The sequence below is a fragment of the Cavia porcellus genome, unplaced genomic scaffold, assembly GCF_034190915.1.
Source record: "Cavia porcellus strain 051 isolate PalLab524CR breed Dunkin Hartley unplaced genomic scaffold, mCavPor4.1 scaffold_15, whole genome shotgun sequence".
NCBI lineage: Eukaryota > Metazoa > Chordata > Mammalia > Rodentia > Caviidae > Cavia > Cavia porcellus.
In genome coordinates, this window is record NW_026947498.1 from 20,080,626 (window position 1) to 20,099,962 (window position 19,337).

Sequence of the window (19,337 nt, forward strand, 5' to 3'; positions counted from 1 at the left end):
AATCAGAAGCTTAAGCATGAATTAAAAATGTCATGCCTCAAGGATATTATCTATCCTTTACAACTACTTTGCAAATACAGTGTGCTATTTATATTTTATGTGGAGTAAAAATCCCTAATGGCATAGTAAAAAATTAGTCAGGGTACAAATGTTTTGAAAATAGTTCCAAAAAATAAAAATGAAAGTTTTTAACATTATACATGCATGGATTTTCTACCCTAGATAGGCTACTTTACCTCATTCCCTGAGTGAGCTAACAATACAGCATGACTGTGATATCTGAAATTACATTTCATGATTCTTTGACTCCTTTACTAAGAGGTACAGGCTGTATCTCCATTGTAGTCACACCAACGTTAAAAACAATTCTGTCATGACATTTAGAATGGTTTAAAATACTTTTGTTAATTCTTTACGGTCATTTATATGCAGAGTGTAACTGAAATTTCTTAACCAAGCAAGAATCAAAGATATCTTAGAGGTCAGCCAGTTGATACGAAACCATAATTCAAGTACATCTCAGTATGTTAAAGGAATGAATTTCCCAAGATTTCTGTTTAAAGGAAAAAAGCTAAGTAAATTGCCTGTCTAACAGGCTTAACAATTCCATTTGACAATCTTTTGCTCTGGTTGTGAGTTCATTAAAATTCTACCTATTCATCTTTAACTTATAACGTAATCTCCTGTTAACGTTTGGTTATATGAAAATTCAATGCATTTTCAAAAGGTCAAGTCTTTGCTATATTAGTTGTATACAACTTTGAAATATTCCTTTTCCTTAACTAGAAATAACGATAATTATATTTCTCTGTCCCTGTCTCTCTCTGTCTCTCTCTCTGTCTCTCTCTCTCTGTCTCTCTCTCTCTGTCTCTCTCTCTCTCTCTCTCTCTGTCTCTCTCTCTCTCTCACACACACACACACACACACAGACACACAGACACACACACAGACACACACACACACACACACACACACACACACACACACACAAGTTCACACTGACCACACTGGTCAAGTTGGCTTTTCCTGTCTTCAATCTGAAATCTCATCTTTGGCCTATAGTTACAGTCCTCCTCCCCCATTGGTCTCATTGAGGACTGACTTATGCATGTAAATTGAGAATTATTAAAATTAAATGAATTATGTACATGTAGGCAATATAGAATTTTAACAGATCCTTTAGAAATCAAACAATTAGAAGATCATTTGTTTCAAGTGAAGAACCTACTCTGCATCCGTTCTCATTCCTATTCGTCTTTTTATTTAAACCCCTTCATCAGCATTCCAAGTACATTACTTTCTTCTTTTTTTTTTTTTTTTTTTTTGTCTTTTTCCTTTTTATCGGTACCAGGGATCAAACTCACGACTGCCTGCTTGCAAGGCAGGCGCTTATGCCGCTGAGCTAAATCTCCAGCCCCCATTACTTTCTTCTTTCCAGATCTGTCCTTCATGGACCTTCCTTTTCAGTGCTCTTCTACTCTCTTTCTCTTTGTCACATAACTATCAAATCCACTTATTGAAACTTTACACTTCCATGGCTTGGAGCAGCTGGTGGAAATTATTCAGAGTTTAACAAGATCAATGGGAGATATTAAGGTACAGTGCAATGAGCTTGAAATCAACTGGGCGAGGTATTGACCTGTGATACTAGGTGTATGTGTATGACATAAAGAGGTAACTGAATGGCTTCAAATTCCAGACTGTCCATTTGAAACTAAAATACAATAAGTATTTAATCCACGGATGTTTTGAAAACCAGTGTTTCTAGTAAATCGCTAGGCACTTTTCAAAACTTATTTCTATTTAAAACTCAAAAATTCCTTAATATAGAACTATTTTACATTTGGGACAAAAGCCTTAAATGAGCCAGGAGCTTAGAACACAATTTTAATCCAGGAGCTGTAATGCATCTTCCTATGCACCGTGTACACTCTTTTCATATAACTATCAAATCCCACTTACGGAAACTTCACATCTCCATGTCTTGGACACTATGTTCTCTTCTTAGATGTAAACATATGCATAGAATTTCAGAAGCCAATAATATTTTGTGAGAGTTTTTATTACTTTTGTAATATTCCCCATATCTGGATAAGCCTAAGAAAAGCACATGAGATAAGACCATATCTTATAACTTTATAGAACAGGACCATTTGACAGCAGTATTATGTTTTGGAGTATAGAAATAGCCTGTCTTCTTCCTATCATATATACATCACCAAATACAAATATAAGTGCCTTGCTACATGTAAATTTAAAAGATGCACATGAATTTCAAAGGATCTAAATCAATAACGGATGATAACAAACAAAATCAAAGAAATGTATGATGGAAGACACTGCCATTTATGAGATACATTTTTCACAATCTGGCTTCTAGTTTACTGAGAGTAAATTTCCATACCATTTGCATTTCAAAAATATTTCAAATTACATTACTTTTATTCTTTTTATATTATTTCTAAATGCAATGGCAATAAGAATTAGAACTGGGACCCAGTAGTTCAATTTTTATATTACTTAGAATTTGGTTCTACTAATAAAACATATTAAGAATATCATAAAGTTAATCTGGCTAAAGTGTTATATTCTGACCTGGAAGATCTACATTTCTATTTTCTCTAATACATTTGAAGTACATTCCAAGAGTACCAACTTGACTCTCAAAAATATTGTAACATCTGCTCAGGGGAACTGGTAAGCAAGAGGAGTGTGAAATCCTCCATATGCAGCTCTGAAAAGTTTTTCTCCACATTTATACAAAAGCAAGAAATACAGAATTTGTGTTTTAGTAGTCTTTCTCCTAAAAGAGTGGCAGGTAAAGGATTATTTCTACTAGAAATATTCTTGTTTTTCTATTGTAGGGATTCAATAACTTATTTCATAAAACCTACTTATGAAAGAGATGTGACAAAAAGTTTTTCCTTACTCAAATAATTTTGGGAAAAGGTGTACATTATTATGTTATCTTGGGGACTCACAGAAGCAGTAAGAATGGAAAGAGGTTCATATTTTTCTCTAAATTCTATTACAAAATTTTCATTTCCAGAAACCCTAAAATTTATGTGTCAAAGTTAGTATCCTAAGAAATATAATTATTAATTCCTAATATTGTGTTTGAAATAAATATTGTATCCCTAAGGATTTTTTAAATTGTTTTCTTTTGCAGCAGACTGTGGAGGACCTTTTGAATTATGGGAGCCAAATACAACCTTCAGTTCTCCAGGCTTTCCAAACAGCTATCCTAATCAGGCTTTCTGTAAGAGTCATTTCTTTTGTGGGACACCTATACTGAGCTCACATCCTCCCTTTACACAGCAAAGTTAATTTGTCAAACATGGACACACCCCGCATTTATTGCCTCTGACATTGCTTAACAGAATAACAAGAATTAAAATAGCAACTGCAAAATTTTATTTATTTCATGCCAGTGGTAATGCTTAATATTCATTTTTTAGCCAATTCTTTCAATAACATTTTAAAGCAGTAGTCATTACTATTATTCATATTGTTAAAGTAGTTACTGGAAGTTTTAAGAAAAACCAAAAGAAGTTTATTGTAATTTAAGTGTTGCCTTTATTTTAAGATGTTTGGGATGTAAATGCACAAAAGGGGAAATTATACAATTTAATTTTTAAAACTAAATTTTGCATTTTATCACTTATAAGGTGTTTGGATTTTAAACGCACAAGAGGGAAAAAATATACAACTTCATTTTCAAGACTTTGACTTGGAAAATACTGCAGATGTAGTTGAAATCAGAGATGGAGGAGAAGATGATTCCTTGTTCTTAAGTAAGTCCTCAAAGTGAATATTATGAACATTGCTTGAAGCTTTGGACTGACAGACAAAGTATATCACAACAAACAATCATATTTACAACTGACAAAGTAAACAGATGGTAGGATAACGTGTTGATTTTTATGTTGAATTTTCCATATGGGGCTCAATTGCATTGTTAACATAATAACTTTTATCGTCAGCATTCTCAACAAACCAGATTTAACATTTTTAAGTCATTAGTTCTTAGCAGCTAGTATCTTTAAAACTTGCAGTCCAAAAGTTAAGGACTTCTATTACCGTAAACTCTGGCTAAATGTCCTTGCAATCAGGATACAATCACACGAACACTGAAAGCAATAGATGAAGATGCCCTAGAAATCTTTCTCTTACACATTAAGAAGCACAGAAGTCAAGAGGATTCCCTGGTCACATAATTCATCTTCCCCCAGGCAGAATTTTCCAGCAAACCCAACAAAATGCAAGGGTGTATTCTATTTTGAAGAGGATTTTGACAGACACACACACAGAATAAATACAGTAAGGTGTCTCAGTAGTCATAGGATTCTAGAAACACTGAGAAACTTCAAATTTGATTTTCATGTATACGTTTATAAATACAAGTTTTTCCATTTTCAGTTTAAATCATCTTTTTAATAAAAGCTCCAGTGAACTTCTAAGAAAAATAAAATGTGTCATTTCACCTCTTACTAATCACATAAATCACTGAAAAGCAAGTAAAACTTTCAGAAGCACTGCAGTTTCAGTTCTCAAATTCATAGATTAAAGCTTCTTTTGAGATCGAATTTTTTTAGGGTTTCTGAAACATGAAACCATTAAGAAGATGAATGTATTTTTTAATGTTCTGAAGCATTGTTGAGTAGAGCATGTTTATGAAAGCCCCAAAATCAAAGGATTGTCAGGAAACAGTTTGAAAAGCACCATTTAGGTTTATATTATCTGTCTCCAATTCATTCTTCAAATTTGTATGTATGATTCAACTTCAAAAACTATGAAATTATTTTGGACAGAAATTTGCTAAAGGGGACTATAACCTTTGTTGCTTGATAACCACTTTGCTCTAAGGAGGCAAATATCTGTTAAGCCAGATAATATTAGGAGGAATTTATAACTAAGTTTCAGAATACAGAACTTCAAGTAATATTTAAAAACTGAATACAGAAGCCAGCTTCACAGAAGCAGTGTTGAAAGATACATAAAATGGTCTACACAGGAGTGACGTGTAGCACCTTCATGAATGAGCCACACGGCATGTATTATTTCATCTAAAAGACAGATGGAAATAAAGGGTGTGTTTTGGTTTCAAAGAAATCATTGATATTCTCGATTTCCTCTGAAACAGCTGTGTATACAGGACCTGGTCCAATGAAGGATGTGTTCTCTACCACCAACAAAATGACTGTACTTTTCATCACTGATAAATCAATGACAGGAAGGGGATTTAAAGCCAACTTTACTACTGGTTATCACTTGGGAATTCCAGGTAAGAAGAACTATACATCGCATCATAACTTTTGGAGCAAATTAAGAAAATACAAAAATACACAAGAATCAAGCTTATATAATAATTTTGATGTTTACATCCTATGTATTTATATTTCTTCATTAGTATATGTACCCCGAAAGGAGCACCATACTTCTCTATCTTAAAGATTTTCTTAGCCAGACAAGGTGATGCACTCTTGTAATCCCAGCACTCAGGAGACTGAGATAGGAGGATCATCGCAAGCCTGAGAGCAGTCTGGGCTATGAAGTGAGTTCAAGGCCAGCCTGAACTGCATAGCAAAATTCTGTCTCAAAAAGACAAAAAAAAAAAAAAAAAAGCTTGTCTTCATTCCTTTCTATTTCTATAAACATTACCTGTGTCTGTTTAAAGTAGGAATCCAAAATATTTTCTGAAAATCTATTTGTGTTTCTTTGCTGTGTAAGGAGCACTAAAGAAAGCCAAGTTACAAATTAAAAGGAGAGTTAACTGGCCCTGTTCAGAAGAACTATATCATGCTCTCTTTGTCAGGATCACATGCCAAGAATAACAGGGAGACAGACATATGAGCTGCTGCAATGCAACCAAATTTAACTTAAAAAACTAAACAGCATTATCTTAATAGAGACAAGTGCAAAGTGTGTGTGTGTGTGTGTGTGGGTGTGTATATATATATACACACCCACACACACACACACACACACACACTCATATATGTAAGCATATATATATAATTACATTCAGTGTATGTGTACAGGTACGTGCACACGAATGGAAGTAAAGACATATAGATATAGTTACATATATTTATGTGTATGTAAAAATGTAAAAATATGATGTAACTCTTTGTATTCAATAATCTATAAATTTTATAACTAGATCTACTAAGGCTGTGATTTTCTTTATACTACTGCCCTGTATCTCAGCGCCCCGGTCCAGTACAGATACATCAGAAAGACAAAACATTCCCTCCTTTATCTGACTTTTCTTTCTCAGAACACTAGTCTCCATCTCTCACCAGAATACACGTCTAGAAAAAGAGAAAGGTTTGAATGTCTTGTTCTCATGTAACCTAAGCCTTACTGGACAACTGAATTTTGTTTGTATGTATTCTTCCACTCACAACAGTCTAGATATTTTCCCCACCCAGAAAACTGTTTGTTGACTTAAGAAGTTGACCTTTGGGTCACTTCTGGCCCTGAAAATCAGTGGCAACATTGGTTATCAAAGCTGCTTAGGTGGGAATGAGTTGCAATCCAATCAAATAATCTTATGTGGGTTTTGTGTACAGGTTGTTTTGACTTAAAAATAATGATGACATAAATCAATTTAAATAATTGATTAGTGAAATAAAAATACTAAGACTTATGGAAAAACATACAATATAAAAGAAAGACTGAGATTTATAGGAAATTAAAATCTTAAAGTCCATGAAAACTAAATGGTGTTGCTAATTATTAAAGAAGAAAATACATTCACATGAAAATATCATTAAGCAAGTATATGTCTACATTTTCATATACATATACATACTTATATATTAACTCTTAAGAATTTAAAAGTAAACTAACTCAGTACTTTGAAAATAATGATCAAGATAATTGTGTCAGTGATATTTTAAAATTAGTCAGTAAACCTGTCCCTTTACAATTTTGTTACTGACGATTCTGCTATGATTAATTTGTTTATTTGTCAATATTTTATGTAGTTTAATTTGCTTTTATCTTTCAAATGTGCTCACTACTTTCATTTAAATTTAAATCAATATTCAGTTTTACTGACATTAATCATTTGGTTTTCCTGAGGATTACAGTGGAAGTAGATCTAGGTGAGGACATAAAAGAGGAAATTTTAGTAGTTAGTGCTTTTAAGAAACAACATACTTTGGATTGTTTAACAAAACCTAATTTGTTCTATTTTACAAAAAAATAAATTACATAGTAAAAAGTTTGAGTAACATAAAAGCTAAATTATTTTATTATTTCTTTATTAGTAAAATCATGATTCTGTCTTTTAATATGTATTTTTTTAGCTCCTGATAGAGAAGGCCTTGCTTAGCATCTCTTACCATAAGTGACCTGACAGTGCCAAAAATACCTATCATACCAAAAATTTGGAAAACAGAGCCATTTTTGATCAGAGAAATTCCTCTGTCACAAAAAGACTAATTTTTCTGGTATGAATAGAGGTGTTTGTTAATAATGCAAGCCATATAATTTTCTGGACAACCATGTAACAATTCAAAAACTCTGGTTCCAAAAATTTCTACAAAATTTCTCCAACAAATACAAAGAAAAAGGCAAAAAGTAATAAAGAAATGAAAAAAAATACGAAAATCTCTCCTGAGCGTGCAGGAAAGAACAGCAAACTACTCTATGGAAAAGATCTATGCAAAGGAAAAATAAAAACTAAAAGGGAATGGTTTAGTTAGGAAAACTACTTTCTGGGTCTCATTAAAATTACTAGAAAAATGATTAAATTTTGCAATGTTTTGTGAAAGCATTACTAAATAGGATTCAGTGTATAACATTTTCTACTTAAGGTTTTAAATTTCAAGGACATTTTTTGCAGATTTCTAAGTCGAATTAATAAATTATCTTTCAGAAACATATAAAATTGAATTAACTTTGAATTTAATTTTGAGAGCTTAACAACCGTAATAGTTCTAAGCTCTGTAAGAGATATTGCTGCATTAAAAATATACAAATATCAATATCATCTATTTGAATGTAGTAGAATTAAATGCTTAGTTCTGCAAAGCAACATACAATAAAGCAAGCAAATATGTGGTATCTATTTTACTGGAAGAGCTGTCCTTCCAGTCTTTTTCAAGAAGATTGTCATGGAAGGAACTTTTTAAAGGAAGTATTTTTTAAAATGGAGATGAATAATAAAACTGACAGAAGCAATTGAGATAAAAACTATGCTCTAACTAATATAGAGTAGAATTATTCATATATTCAAGCAACTTAAATAATTACAGGGAACTCTGTGAAAGCATTTTGAAACAAAACTTTAGTAAAGAAATAAGAGCTTAAATTTATATTTTAAAATGCAAATGAGAAAGGAGGAAAAAATGAAACAGAAGAATAGATTGTGAAAAGGAAGACAGAAACATTTCTCTTTGAAAGTGGGGTGGATATTATTTTTATCAAATTATTTTTAAAAATGAATACAATATTAAAGACAATGAAAAATAATACAAATAATTTCTATTCAAGATAATAACCAAAATTGAATAATCTCTTGATATCAACTGCAAAGAGATGATGTGGTTCTTTAATTTACCTTATATCTCACCTTCATTATTATTATTTTATTTATGAAACAATTTATCTTTAAGAAAAATGTTTTTTGAGTGGTGCTAGAATGGAATCTTCCAGACCATCACTGTCTGATGACCATGTTGGAAGTGTGGTTTTACAATGTCCCGCAGCGGGGAGAGACACTGCCGGGGAGTGGGAAATAAGGTGCCGGCATTGTCATCAGCAGTTTTGTTTGTTTTTTTTTTTTTTTCCATTGAGATTTCTTGACTCCTCCTCAAATTGAAATGCAATGATAGAAATAAGAACTTGGCAGTGGAAGGTAATCAAGCTGGCAATGAGCAGACAGATTGGGCACATGTGGCTTTATACGATGATGTTCTGGTTTGGAGACCATTTTAGAAAAAAAATGTATCATAATTTATTTGCAGTATGTATGTGCATTATTGTTTTCCAAATTATTTTAGGGCCACATTTGAAGACATTCAACTGAAATATAACATAATTATATTTTTGTATATCTTTTAACTTTGTTAAACATTTCCATTACATTAGTGTATATAAATACTAGATTTATTAACAAAAGTCTCCTATCGCAATGGCAAACAGAAACACTGACAGCACCCAGGATTGAAGGCAGATTTATTTACCTCAACAGGCTCTGACTGGGATCATTCCCAGAATATCAGGCCCTACTGTCTGGTGGTTGAAGGTTTATGTTAGGTAAGCAAACAGGAAAGTACAGAGGCACAATAGCTTGTCAACTGAGGATTATACAACGTACATAATAGTCAACATCTGTGCATCACAGTGAGCAGCCATTTCTAAGTGACCAGAAACAAGTGGAACTGGGCTAGGAACTACTACCTGGGCAATTGAAACTGAAGTACATTGGCTGGGGAACATTTTCTGCTCCATTGCCCCCCTCTTTTAGTTTCCCAGGCAAATCTCTGCTGGGCATGTTGCATGTGATCTTCTGAGACAAGACCCAACTAGAAGTTAGGTTTGTCTGTAACATTACTCCTGCAAGGCAATAAGGGATTTAATTTGACATAGTAAAGTATCTAAAGTGCACTGGTCATTCATTAAATCCTGTCAAATGCTTGGCTGATTGTTCTAGTCTCTTGAGGCAACTGTCCATAGAATATAAGGCAAAAAACAGAGCTAGCAGGGAGTGGAGAAGCAAGGACTGGGATAGGCAGAATCTAGGTTAGCGAGCAGGGAGCAGGAAAGCAAGGACTAGGGTAAGCAGCCTGAAAAGACACAACAATTAAGGAGAACAGATATGGATCAATTCTGTGAATGATGTCTTCAGGACTCAGCTTTGTGTGGACTGGTCAGCATGCATTTTCTCCTCAAAGTGAACCTCAGAGGAGCTGTCCAGGTAAATTTTTCAGAAATCTAAGGCTAGATTTCTGAATCTGGTAGAGGCAGTTACTATATGTCTGGGTTATATGTATATGCAGAAATGTCTACAGCTATACCTGGCCTTTTAACTTAATGCAAACTGCACTTAGTTTTTATTTAGTCTAATTTTTGAATTACCTCTGCTACAAATGCAGGCCTGTAGTTGCTGCCAATGATCATATAAGTATGAAGGACACTATAGACTTTTATTGTCCTTTCAGTATGAGTAGAAAATGAGAAATTGGGACTGGTGACACAGATGCTGAAGCTTGAGCTGCCTGCAGGAGTAGGGGTGCCAGCCTAGCATCTTGAGCTTGCAGGACATATGGCGGGGGAAGGTCTGGTGCTGTGACTAATTTCACTTAGATCTGCAGAGGAAGCTTGGGCCTGTGAACCTGATTCATTTGCATTGTTGGAGGCAAGTTTCTAAACAGCAGTTTGCTGTATAGAGCATCCATGCAGGAATGTTTTAGCCATAATAATTTTGTCCATGGTAACTACAGCATATCTAGTCTGTTGGACTTCATTCCTAATAGAGCTATTCCATCTGTAAACAAGTGTGTGGCAAGGGGTTTATCTTTTAGAACAAATCATCCCAGTATAGCCCGAGGCAACTGGACAGTTAAGTCTGTAAGGTGAGACAGCCTGCCCGTAGCAACTGAATCCAAGTATTTACAGATAGGCCACTGGGTGTTTCCAGGGGTTGACTGAGTAAGCATTACTGTTTTTGTGAACTCGAGGATTCATATTTTATAGAAGACAACAGCTCTGAGAAACTTGCAAAGTTTCTTCTCATAACCAGTTTCTGCCAGATATTGCAGCAGAGCTTGTGTGTCTTTTTAGCAGCCAGGTTAAAAGTGTCTTTCTTAAAAAAGAAACAAGTTTTTGAATCTCTGGAGGTGGAGTCCAGGGCTGAGTCCAGGAGCCAGTTAAAGGCAGAAGAAGTCATTTTTAGGTCCAGGGAGGTGCACCAGCAGGCTATGGGTAGCAAAAGACCCAGGCAACATAATGGAGAACAATTGTGGCAGCACTGGCAGCTCAGAGATCTTAAACTGGCTTGCAGGTAGGAGAGGTGTTGTGTTTGATTCAGGTGGGAGTTGCCATAGGACAGAGAACAATCAAGAAAGTGACATAATTGATAGCAAGCCCCAGTGGCACATCCTTTGTCCATACTTCTGAAAACAATCTGTCAAAATTTCAGGGTTATGATTATCAGGCATTTTAGGCTGATGCAGGTGCTATTCTTCCTACTGGGATACAATCAGAGTCACTAACAAGTCCAGGAGAGTAGACCAGAGTGTGAGGAAGGCAGGCCACAACCCAGAAGAGGTGTAAGGCACGCAAGCATGTACAGGAATCCATTTTTGATAAAGGATCGATCAGTCTCACTGGATCTGCTTTGACAGACTTTCTTTCCAGTGGGGGCTTGAGTAGGTAACTTCAAAGACTTTAGACATGTTTATTGGCTTTTTGCCTCCCTTTCTGAGATCTTCCAGGAGAGCAGCGTGGTACTGGCCTAAGGTGTCATGACCTTTTGGCACATTACAGTCCCAGTTTTAATTCACTAGAGGGAAGACTGTTTTCACCAAATGTCAGGGACTCATACAATGGCAGGGACTTTTGACCGTAACCAGACTTGGGCCCCATCTAAAATATGGTTGCATTCTTCAGCATTAAACAGAGTTATAAAGAGTTGCTGACAATACAGAAGAAGGCCAGACTCAGGGTCCTCAGATAGAACAGGATAAAGCTGAATCTGAGCTTCTTAGACAGCCTTACAGGTTTCTTTTGACAACTAGGATGGCTTTCTAGTCATGTGTGACACAAATGTGGAGCCTACCTAGGAAAGTTTTTAAGCAACTGACTCCAAATGAACTGGTCTTTTATCTCAGGATTTTCTCAGTTGAAGAGGATTATAGGAGCAATTCACAAGCAAAAGGAGGCATCTTTTCTGTGCTGTTGATAGCATGCAGATCTTACCCAAGGTGATTAACAGTCTATCAGGCTGACGTGTGGCTGGATGCAGTTTGTCCTTTCCATGACAACTGATAACAGTGAGAGTCATAATGAGGCAGCATGGTTGACATCCAGGTGAATCTTTAGTCTATATCTCTTGGAGGAGAGTTTTCAGAACTTTAAAATTGTGGTTATCTGTTCAAGTTGAATCAGGCATCACTTTTATCTCAGGGAACAGTTGAAGTTGAATATGTAGAGATAAACAAGAGTGAGGCTGACTGGCATGGTGCGCAGGAGATGCCCTCACAGGCTGTAAGTTAGTGCTTGGCAGAAAGGCAAGAGACAAAGGCAAGAATCCCAGTTGCCTCAGTAATGATAACTTTTTAATAGAGAGTCCATTGTTTACCAGGAAAGTCATAGGTTTTCCCCTGACTTTTGCAATGATTATGGGCTCTCAGCAGATCAAGTTGATAGAGCTTGGGCTGTCCTATCTATTCAGATCTAACAGATGCAACTCATTTGTAAAAGCTGACAGTCCAATTTTCTCAATTAAAATGTATAACTCAGAAGAAATCACCAACAGTCCTCTCAGGTGAGCATTAGATGACATCATCTCACCAGGAGAGGCATGTCTCTTTGGTGGAGATCAGTGGACTTCTGTATCCAAATGCAGGCAATAGACTGGAACTGGGTCAATTGGTTGACAGTAGATGAGTTGGGTCAGGGAGTGAAGCTATAGGTGTTGGCTGTAACTGCAACAGCAGATAAGGTTGTCAAGGCATAATTTTTAAGAATAATAAGCCTCTTTTTCTTTCTTTGAGATGGAGTAGGTGGTTTGATTTTATTTTTAACTCTGTAAAAGCCAATTTTTACTATCATTGGGAATTGTGGGTTTTAACTAATTATTTCTCATTCTATTTCCCTATGATGTGTGGTGCAACTGACAAAGGATGGGTACTCCTCAGAGGGAAACCATTCAGATGCCTACCTGGCTGCAACCCTCAAGGGACTTAGTCACAACATAGCTATGGAGGGTGCAAGGTCTCTGTTACACCATATGTCAGTCATCACAGAACTGTAGGTGAGGGCTCAATCAACCACCATTAACCCAGTGCTTCCATTTCTTGGTGCACAGAGGGAGCAATCTATTGTTTATGCTATCTATTCTACTCACTCACACATTCATTCAGCAGGCACTCAGAGGTTAAACATCCCAATCTCCTTTCCCTTAAGGCTGACCTTAACTAACAAGAGGTGATCAAGATCTTCTGATCAAACCAAGCAGGAATAACAACTGGAGGCCTTCCTGGCATCAGGCAGGCAGGCAGGCAGGCAGACAGACAGACATCAGACTGCATCCTCCTCCCTTTAGGATCTGATGTGAGCTGCTTAAGCAGGGATCCAGGAATACTCCTTAGGACCTCCTAGGGAACTTGAGAAATCACAAGGACAAGCTTCCTGTCAGTACTTGAAGAGGTCCTTGCTCCATCCACAAGGGCCATGACTGGTGACCAAAGAGGTCAGAACAGTTAGTTTTCCCAGATGATGAACCAGATATAAAAACAAGCAGAAATACCAAAATGACAACCAGAATTTGGAGGTAGATTTATTTACATGGAGGCAGATTTACTTAATGATTGGGATCATTCCCAGAATATCAGGCCATGATGTCTAGTGGTGTGGGGCTTATGTTAGATAAGCAAGCAGGAAGTACAGAGATAGATTGGCTTGTCCACTGGGGATTGGTTTATATGGTAAGTAATAGTGACCAGCTATGCATCACAGTGACCAGTCATTTCTAAGAGATGAAAGCAACTAGACCGATTACTTGGGAAACTAAGAAATTGAAGTATACAGGCTAGGGCAGGGGAGTATTTTCTGTTATACTATAAATGTGCTCTCATTGCTCTTTTCTGATATTCAGAGTCATAATATGGAATTCACTAGTGCAGATCAGGCAACTTGAAAGTGGCGGCTGACTACATTTAGGGGTTTACAACCCTCCCCAGATTGTGTGGCAGTGTGCCTTAGAGACCAATTTAGTTCCATTTTAAACTAAGCATATGTTGACTAAATTAGGAAGGGCTATAGGAGACTTCATAAAAATAGGATGGGGAAATTGAATTCTTAGCAATATTTCTTTTATCCTCTCTCATCACAGGCATAAAACTACAGAAACAAAATTTCAAAGCCCAGAGAGAATTAAACTGTTGGATTAGAGATTTCCTAATGAAGCAAAAGTACTATATGTTGCAAAGAATCGAAATCAATTTTCTGCATATAAGGAAAAATTTTGAAATAGCCTATTTACAAGTCTCCTCAGATTTCATAATTTCTATTTACTTCAGTAACAATAGATTACTTTGCCCCAGTAAGCATTTTTTTTAATCTAAATCATTCAGCAGTCAGAATCAACTTTTTTTATCTGATTTCACAAGCATAATCATAATACCTCTGGATAAAATGCAAAAATAAACCACAATTTTTAGAAAGTAATATACGTTTCTCTCAAATTTTTACTCGGAAAATACCTAAATTTATTTGTACTTAACTAACTTACACTTTTCCAATTAAATATAGAGCAGCTGCTCAGCTAAAACTATGTTACTAAAAAAGAAAAATTAGTAATAAATTCATAGGAAATTGAATTATTGTCATTCAAAACTAATTTTTACATGATGATTTTAATAAGCTAAGAAAACATAATGAGATAATTTAAAAATAACTAGTGATGACTAACATGCCATATTAAGATATTTGATTGTGTGTATGGAACTAGTGCTTTTAACTTTTAAAAATAAATAAATGTCAAAATGTTAAATTTAGAATATATGTATTTAGACATTTGTATCTTGTTTTAAACTTTCCAGGTTTCTAAAGAAAGATTACTTCTGGAAGGATAAAATATGTCTTTCTGTACGAATATTGACTGCCGATAGAGCATGAAATTGTCTTTGCCCATTTGCCATCTCAGTAATCTAGTTAAAAACTGTGTTATGAAACAAATTGATAATTATATTTACAAAAACCTCACTAACATTATTATATTTTGAGATATGTAATCTACTTTTCTATAAAAGTTTGTAGAAACAACCAACCATGTCTTCCTAAAACTATTTTATTAAGGTAAATTAGATTTGAGTTGAAACAATATAGATTTTTCCAAATTTAAAATAGACAAATAGCTCTATTTATTGTTGTAAGATAACAATAGTAAAGAATTAGCTATATTTTCTTGCTTATTTGTTCATGTGGTAGGAAAAGTAGTACACTTTATACATGGAGTAAGCATGTTAAAGTATCAGTCAAAATAAGCATTTTTAAATGTTACTGTTTTGCTATTAATATCATCTAGTGAGCACTTACTATATGAGTATTGGTAGGTTAACATACATATTTTAAATTACTCTCATGATATAGGTAAGACAAGAGGAGCATTTATTCTCATTTGACAGTTAAGGAAACTGAGACTCAAAAACTTAACTTATTGAACCAAAGCAAAAAAAAAAAAAATAGAAACTGACTAAAAACCTGTACTAATATCATATGATTTCAGAGCCTATATTTTAAACACTATTGAAATTTAAACACGTAAATTGTGTCTTATAATTCACATCATCTATTTCCTTTTCAAAACCCTATTAGTGTCAACCAATTGCTTTAAATTTGACAATGAATTTTTGAAATCACGCTTTTTAAAAAGTATTTTATATAAGGTCAGCTGTTATTCCTATTCATGTTCCTTTTTGCAGCATTTTAATTACTCAAAATAAATTAATTTAGTTAATTTTAACAAATACATGCTGGTTTCCTATTCTGCACCATTTTGTCAGGCTCCAGGGATACAAAGATGGGAAACTTTGACAAGTTGGAACATACACCTGGTGCAATCCTCTTGGTAATCCTCTTGCCTCAGCCTGCAAGCGCTGGAATTACAGATGTGCACCACCATGCCTGGCTTTTTTTTTTTTCTAATAGCTAGAAATAGGAAATCAAGGTTGCTAGTCACTGGATCAGTTTTGAGTATTCCTTGTTTTGTAAGTGTAATACAGTAACCTTTAATACTTCTCTTTAGAGGAAAATAAAATGTAACACTTCAGAGAAGAGTAGAAATAATTTCTTTCAAGTACTGTAACATTTTGTCATCATTAATAAATTATGGAGATTACTGAATTTTTCTAATATCCTTATAACTTGCATTGTGATGCCTCACCTTGATATCAACAAAGCAGGTTTTCTCTGTTCCTTATATATGTTAAATTCTTCTTCTCCTTTATTGTGCAAGATAGAGGGTAGGATTAAGACTTTCCATAATCAATACCATAACTATTCTCAGGGCATCCAAATCTCACATGATATTCAGCACAATTCGTAGTATCTCTCATAAGATATGATGGGAAAACACCTCGATGGAAGCAAAATCCTCTCTTCAGCAATATGAGGGTAATCGCATGGCAAAATACTTTTAAGACCAAACAGCCCCAGCAAACAGTGAATCTATTTCCTCTAATCCATGACTATTTCTAGTTGGCCAGTTTTTGTGCAACTCACCTTTTGTAAACAGCCATCGACTCCTTCCAGATCTACCCAGAGCCTTCTTTGTCCAACTTTTTCATTTTCCTTCTATTTTCCAGTGAGGTAAGCACATTGCTACTCTGTCCAACACTGCTTTATTTGTTTGGAGCTCCGTCTTCAACTTTCTTTCACATTTCTGGCATTATGAATTTTATATTTATTTATTTATGACTTCCCTTTTCCATTTGACCATGATTTAATTGAGCCCACTGTTTCCAGCCCAGTCTAACTCTGTTTCTACCAAATGAAAATATCCACATTTCAATATAATAAGCATCTGGAGGTGTCATGGGGATAGTGATGCTTGTGTAACCTTCCAGTGGTTGCCATTAGTATGTTGTTTTAGAGTAACTTGAAGAGATTATGAGGATATGTGTGTTCCAAGCGTTTCAGCCACTTCTAGGAACATCCCCAAACACCTAAGCAGATACCTAAGGTTTCTTCTAACCTTAAAGCCACATGTCTAGCTTTGCCACTATTTCTGTGAATTCTGAGTAACATAGTATATTGTGTACTCAGTATTAAAACTTACTCCACTATGTGCTCTGGCTAAGTGAAAATGTTTAAAAAAAAACCTAAGTGGAAAGTGTGCCTTATGATCACTCATTTATACTATTTATCTTATACAAGAAACATTCTTTCCCCCCATAGAGCCCTGCAAGGAAGGTGAGTTTCAGTGTAAAAATGGAGAGTGTATTCCACTGGAGAATCTGTGTGACAGCCACCCACACTGCCAGGATGGTTCAGATGAAGCACAATGTGGTATGTCTTATTTTAAAAAAAAATTTTGCCTTACTTTAGCCTCTACTGTTGGATTCAGTGTGAAATGAAGATTATTTGTGTGTTTCTAATACATATTTTGGTATTTTAAATGTGAGCAACTCAGTGAATTCAGGAATTTTGCACCATTCTGCTTAGAAGAAAAATTAACAGTCAGACTCTGAGTGCTGTTTGTGTGTTTAAAATTGGCTACATTTAATAAGTGTAAGTCTAAGGCAACCAATATTCATAAAGTAAACTTAAACCACCACAGAGGAAAATAGCTCAGATCAAGTACAGTGGCACCAGTCATCTTACTATTGTGTTCTGAGGCAGAGCTACCTGCATGCTTATTTATAACTGTCTTCTTTAAACCTGGTACTTTCATTCTTGGTTTTTCAAAAATTTTTATTTCTCTTGCCTTGCTGAGTTTCAGGCCACACTTCCTGTCTAATTCCTATAACAATATGAGACATATACTATTTCATTATGTTTTATTTTTACTTCTAAGAAAGTATCAAAAAATGTTCAACATCATTGGTCATTCGAAAGATGCAAATTAAAATAACATTGAGATTCCATCACACTCCTAAAGAATGACTATCACCAAAAATATCAGCTGATAACAGATGATGGCAGGGATGTGGGGAAAAAAGGAACTCTTCTCTACTGTTGGTAAGAGTGTAGACTGGTACAATCACTCTGAAAATCGGTGTGGACATTCCTCAAAAAAGTAAGATTACAGGTCCCATTCACCCAGCTATTCTCCTTCCAGGTATCTTAACAGAAGAATTAAAAACATCACCACACACAGTGATATATGTGCACTCATGTTTATAGCAGCACAATTGTAATAGCTAAACCTTTGAAAACCCCCAAATGCCCATCAACTGAATGCATAAAAAGACACAGTTTTTTATATATTATGGAATACTACTCAGTCATAAGGAACGATAAACAAGACCTTTTATGGGTAAATGGATGTAACTCGAGACAATATTCATAAGTGAAATAAATCAGACCTACATGTGTAAACATTGTATTGTCTCTTGTGTGAGAGTAAATAAAATCTGAACTGTACAATAAGTATTGTGAATAGGGAAGAAACTGTTCAAAAGAAAAAACCTGTGATGAAAGAAAGGAAGGGAATCTTAGTTCATTGAAAAGAAAGTTTTGTACTAACACTTTTTTGGACAATATTTTATTCCTAGGTCTTGTACTCTGAATAACTACTAATAATATAACAATACACAATATATTAATTATTTCACTCTCCTACTAACCTGCTTTGAAATTCTGCTTTATTGCTATCTTCACTTTTTCTGTTTCAAGTTTTTTTAAAAAAGAAAACGTCCAGTCCTTATATATGGTATGTGTCATGCACTGTAACTAAGGGATATAAAACAATTCCATAACAGAAGTAGCTGTACTTTAGTCATGAAGAAATTGCATTTTGGGGAAGTTAAATGGCTTCCAAACATCATACACGTAGAAAGAGCAAAAACTGTATTTTGAAACTATGGCTTTCTAATTCTAACCAATGACCTAAATCTTTTCACAACATGTTAAAATGTAAACAATAATTATGGTATGCTGTTTGCTGTTAGCTAGATTACTATTGCTGATATTTTCCATGTTTGATAATCTACCTTATTTTGCTACATGCTCTACCTAGAGAAAGTAGCCTTAATATTCTGTCCCAAATGTTGGTAAGATAGTGGGAAATCAAACAACAAAAAGAAAGAATATCTGAAGAAATAAGTAGGAGTACATGCTTAAAGTTTGTTTTTCTGAATTTGTTTTCTTTAATTAAATTTTCTTCCTCTAGAAGTCCGTTTATATGTTATATTCTTTACAGATAACTTTATTTTCTGTTTATTTGCTGTGCTGATATGCAATAAATTGTCCTGTCTTTTATGTTATCACAATTACATGAAACACCAAAATTAAATCTACTCAGTTTGCTTTTCAACTTATGGCCTCTAACATAAAACAAAACTATGGTCACTATATGCTAAATGTTAAGCACATTGCACGTGATGTTTAAAGACTGTCGCTCATATCATCTTAGCTCAAAATGCTCTAGGTGTGAT

The 19,337-nt window shown here is 34.7% G+C and overlaps 1 protein-coding gene across 1 annotated transcript in view; it reads left to right on the plus strand.

The window, feature by feature from the left end:
• Tmprss15 (transmembrane serine protease 15) overlaps positions 1 to 19,337 on the plus strand; it is a 111,961-nt gene that overhangs the window by 51,294 nt on the left and 41,330 nt on the right. Inside the window, exons 13-16 of the mRNA XM_003469310.4 lie at positions 3,170 to 3,259; positions 3,669 to 3,794; positions 5,144 to 5,284; positions 17,137 to 17,247. Coding sequence (XP_003469358.1) covers positions 3,170 to 3,259; positions 3,669 to 3,794; positions 5,144 to 5,284; positions 17,137 to 17,247 — 468 coding nt within the window. The remainder of the gene's footprint in view (positions 1 to 3,169; positions 3,260 to 3,668; positions 3,795 to 5,143; positions 5,285 to 17,136; positions 17,248 to 19,337) is intronic.